At 42.3% G+C, this 4,989-nt stretch overlaps 1 protein-coding gene across 1 annotated transcript; it reads right to left on the bottom strand.

The window, feature by feature from the left end:
• Positions 1-1,336, bottom strand: LOC131256095 (indole-3-acetic acid-induced protein ARG7-like). The gene has a single exon (XM_058257145.1). It carries the CDS (start codon positions 606-608, stop codon positions 195-197), a length of 414 nt encoding a protein of 137 aa, XP_058113128.1. The 5' UTR covers positions 609-1,336; the 3' UTR covers positions 1-194.
• Between the last annotated feature and the right edge of the window lie 3,653 nt (positions 1,337-4,989).

The raw sequence follows: 4,989 nt of genomic DNA, 5'->3' as shown, positions 1-4,989 counted from the left end.
CAAAGCCGAATATTGAGGGACATCAAATGAACGGTTCGGGTGGTTCTCAACATCAGGTGGGACCCACTCGGCTAGGACGTATGGTAATGATCATTTCCCATTTGAGGATATGTTCCGTCCAAAATGGGCCCCACGATCTAATCAGTGGGTGATATGCCAATCGAACGGCTGTGATGAAACAATACCTTCAGATCTTAGAGAATCCTTCCACTCTCTTTTTCGAACTTCCATGAGCCTTTACCCAAAACCCTAAGAAGCTCTTCAAAGGTTTCCTCTTCGCAGGGAATCCTCAGACCCCCTTCCTGCTCGAACCCGAATTCGTCCGCGGCCCTCTCCATCAAAGCCCTAAAATGGGGCGAGCAAAGGTAACTCACGGGAATTACGAACCGCCGCATCTCCGGGCCCACGTACACCGCCACGTAGCCCTTCGGCACCGTCGTCAGATCCCGGCAGCTGGGAATTTCCGCCGACAGCAGCCCAGTTATCGGATTATCAACCGACTCCGGCGGCCCCCGCACTACGCCGGCGAGAAGGATGTATTTCCGGCTAGGCGTCAGAACTTCCCACTGCCGGACGATACGTCGCAGTGGCTTCCAAGCGGATTTCATGGCTGAATGACGGTAATTTCCGTGAATCGAGGACGGATAATTTCATGGAAAGAAATTTCTTTTTTTTAAAAATGGCCCTAAAATGCGAAAAAAAAAATGGATATTAGCAAGATTTTAAGTAATTGCGAGAAATTTCAAAAAATAAGTAAAAAGAAAATGTTTGCAGAATTTTCAGGGAATTCATTGAAGAAACGGAAGGTCCGATCCCTGTTTTCATCGGAGGGCAAGAAAAGGGATCTTCCCCGGCGACCGAAACGGGAACGCTGATTTCCGTGCGGAGAGGGGGAAGGGATTTGGGGAAAGCTCGGTCCATGCTAACGTGTGCACGTGGTGGGATGGCCTTAACCTACGCACGGAATGAACGGAAACACCCGAATCGATTTCTCCGGCCCCTTAATATGAATTTCTGGGTTTGACGTCGTTCTGCCTTTTGAATTTTTACTCTAGGGCCGGTCGTGACTGATATTGCCAGCGTCTGTCGCACTCCATTGGGGCCCACATTCTGAGATTGTCAGATGATCGGAACCGTTCATGTTGAAGCTTCTGGTCCAATAATCATGCTTCACTGATGATCTTACAATTGATCTTTCAATGAATTTGAGCCATTGAAAATTTTCCTATCAATGTTTTAAGTTCATCCAAGTGTATGGATGGTCCAGATCTTTCAATCATCGATGTTAGCAAGTCAACCAACGGATGGCAATGAGTGGGGTCCACATGGGATTTGGCCCACCCATTTCAAAGCTGGGTAGGAGGAAAGCGGACTGCGTACTGAATAAACTGTGGCCCCATGGATGTATGTGTCTTATCCACGGTTTCCATCATTTTGCCCAAACATTTCAAGTCATGAGCCCAAAATTGAAGCGTATCCAAAGCCAGGTAGACCACACCACAGTGACGGTGAGGATAATGATGCCCGCTGTTGAAACCTTAATGCATGTTTATTTGACATCAAACATAGTGATAACGTCATGAAGATAGACGAAGTTTTCAACGGTAGGCATTTAATTCACATCGCTTCCTATAGTATAGTCATGACTCTCCATATGCTTCAGTTTTTGGCTTATGCACTAATTAATTTAGAAAATAGATGGACAGCACATACAGCACAGTGGACCCAACAAAGCTTACTTATCATGCTATTATTCAGCGCAGTAGCTATATTAAGGAGCTATAGCGGTTTTAATGGTTTGACATGGTTTGCCAATATGACCGGAATGGATGGATGGATGAATGTTGAGACGCTTGCATATGTGTCTATATGTATATATATACACACACACCCCAGTGCCCAACTTTTACCTTATTCAAAACTTTGGTAGGTCATGATAAAATAGAAATGTAAGAAAGGACACTCCTATTATAAGAATGGAAATAACTCTTCTTGCTGCTTCAATATCAAATATTTTCACTTTCAAATCGGATAAATCATTTGATCCATGATTCATTGGAACAAAATAGGGAATGACCTGGCTAGGTATAGTACTGGCCAGGCAAGGGGAATCAAAGGAGATAGAAGTGCCAAGTTTGAATAAAAAGAGGGTGGCATCGAGTAGGCAAATGGAATCGAACGCCGCACCTTTTTTTTATCTCATTCATTCATGGCAATAATAGGATTCGTGCAGCCGCCTCAATTTGGGGAGTTAAAAAGACTTTTAATGAAGTTATCTGACCGTAAGTGTGAGAACGGTCTTACGTATTCAGCTCTCCATATATACATCTGCAAGGGCATACGTTAAGAGATATATGCAGGGCCCACTCGTGATGCATGTGGAATCCAAACCGTCCAACTGATGTTTCTTCTCATGTTCAGGTTGGGATGCGGATTAGGTACTACCCCAACTTGTCTCAAGCTTAGAACAGGCTGGAGCTCCGAGGGTCTCACATAGTGATGTGTGGGTTTATCAACTATGTCTAGCCTAATGAAAAAGTGTCATGTGCTGGGAGAAGACATTGCTTGAATCCCACATAGGAGAACTCTTTTCACCATCAGCACGCATGGTACTTAACACTTCTAACCGCCAGACATGACAATTTTTCATTGTCTATGACAAGATGCTAGCTAGGTGGGGCCTACCGCGATGTTTGCAAGAAATTCGCCATGTCCATCTGTTTTACAGCATCGTGTTAGGATATGGAGCCAAAAATGAGGTAGATCCAAAACTCTAATGCCTTGAATGACCCGAAAAAAGTAAGTAGGGAAATGTCTACAGTTGAAACCTCTTGGAACCATGTACTGTTCATAAGGATATTTCTATTAGGATAAACTGACAACAATATGAACTTAATCTAAAACTTCTATATACCCATGAATGTTTCAACGACTGTGGGGACCATTTGATAGTTTTAGATCTGTATCATTTTTTGGCCCATGTCCTAACATAATAATTTAGCAAAACGAGTGAACGGATGAATTTCTCGCGACATCAGGGTAGACCCACCTAGCATCCTGTGGGCTGTGGTAGTCATACCGCGTCCCATAATTCACGGAGGAGAATAGTTATCACCGTGACATGAGCCATGTCAAGGGTCATGGGCAATCGGGTCCAACATCAGTGGGAGGGCCCAGTTCTGCGTTGAAGTGACGCAAATGCCGGCCGTGGTCTATGGGATAGTCTTGGACGTTGGATTTTGTGAAATTGTCAACACGAAACATTTAAGGCACATGTGTGGGGCTACCTGATTCTTGCATATATATGATAAGGACGGCTTATATGCACTTTTCTGGCATCATACACGGTCGTTAAGTTGCCACGTGTGATGCGTATCAAAGGTGTCTGGGGAGAGGTGTGCCTGTGGGGCTCACATATCTCTGCGTCATACAAAGGATAGATAACCTCGTAGTTGCATGATAGCATGGTTGTGCATCTTAGTTGTCCCAGCAATGACATGTGGAGAGAGAGAAATGGTAGTTGGGGAAGATTAGATACTTCACCGGCTTGTAATGACATATAATGTGGAAATTGATTGAATGGCAGATAGAGCTGTACATGAACCGTGTTATCTCGGTTAACTCGCTCAACTCGACTTGAAAAAGCTTAATTCAAAACTTAGTTTGAACCAATTTTTGGGGTTCGAAAAAATTTTGAGTCAAGTTCGAGCTTGTCTGAGCTCGAATCAACTTGGATTGTACCTCAACTCAAATCGAACTCGGATCAAACCAGTTCGGTGACTCGGTTATTTTGATATTGATGTTGCTCACCAAACGTTTGATGAAATGACTCAACGAAATGTTGTTTTGGGTGCATACATTCTCCTCGGGATCGGTTGGTGGTGAGGAATATGTGTATGAAACAAATCACTACTTTAAAAAAAGTATATTACATGATAAAACTACACTCGTATCTTATCTTGATGTTGCCTACTAAGTATTTGATAAAATACATGTAAATTGTTGCTGATGTTTTGCTGCATAGGCTCGAACTGACCCAAGTTGTTGACCAAACCGAGTTGAGTTGGTCAATCATGCTCAAGGACCGAGTCGAGCTATGCCAAGCTTGACTCAATTTGACTCATGTACCGCTCTAAAGACAGCAATAGAGATGAAGCGGGATGCAATTTAACTAGGTACCCAATACTAATCATTTAGCTAGTATCAAAACTTTGTATAACCTTCCACGGTATATCTTGTTCTATATATGCTTGTCCATCCATTTTTCAAAGTTACCCTAAAATGAGGCAAAAGATCCAAATCTCAGGTGGACCACACCATGGGAAAATAGTGTTGATTGAAGATACAATATTAAAATCTTCCCAGGGTTTATTGTGTACCATCTAATTTGTTGATAAGGTTACAAAAACTTGGATAAAAGAAAAACACAAATGTTATTTTTAATCTAAAACTTTTGTCGCCTCAAAAAAATTCCAGCAATAAGCATGCAATCCCCGTTGTTTCCTTTGGTGTGGTCTACTTCAAATTTGAATCAACTTAATTTTTTAGCTCATGCCCTAAATGAGCTAGCAAAATGGATAGAGGGTGTGGATAAAACAGATACACCGTGGTGACACATAAAACTTTGACACCAAAAGGGTCATCAGCTAAACCAGATCCGATGGAGCAAGTAGAATACTTATTTAACCAAATTACTTTACAGAGTTTTAACACCCGGTCAAGGGTTCAAGTATCCATGAGTGGTGAAAACCCACTACGGCGTGAGTGTTTGGGGCTGTGCGTGGTGTTTCTTTCTTTCTTTTTTTTTTTCTTTTTATAAATTTTATTTTATAGGTAGAATACTTATTTAACTAAATTACTTTCAAGCATGCTTTGCATGACGAGGGTCCCCCAATTTAAACCTGTCACAGCATATTTATATTACTAGTGGGATTTGTTTGGCCAGATGGGCCAATCTAATTTATAATCGGCCAGGTAACTTTCAAACAT

Source organism: Magnolia sinica, chromosome 9 (assembly GCF_029962835.1).
Source record: "Magnolia sinica isolate HGM2019 chromosome 9, MsV1, whole genome shotgun sequence".
In the NCBI taxonomy this organism is placed as follows: Eukaryota; Viridiplantae; Streptophyta; class Magnoliopsida; order Magnoliales; family Magnoliaceae; genus Magnolia; species Magnolia sinica.
Note: the sequence above shows the minus strand (reverse complement) of the source record. Positions and strands in the feature narration are given on the sequence as shown.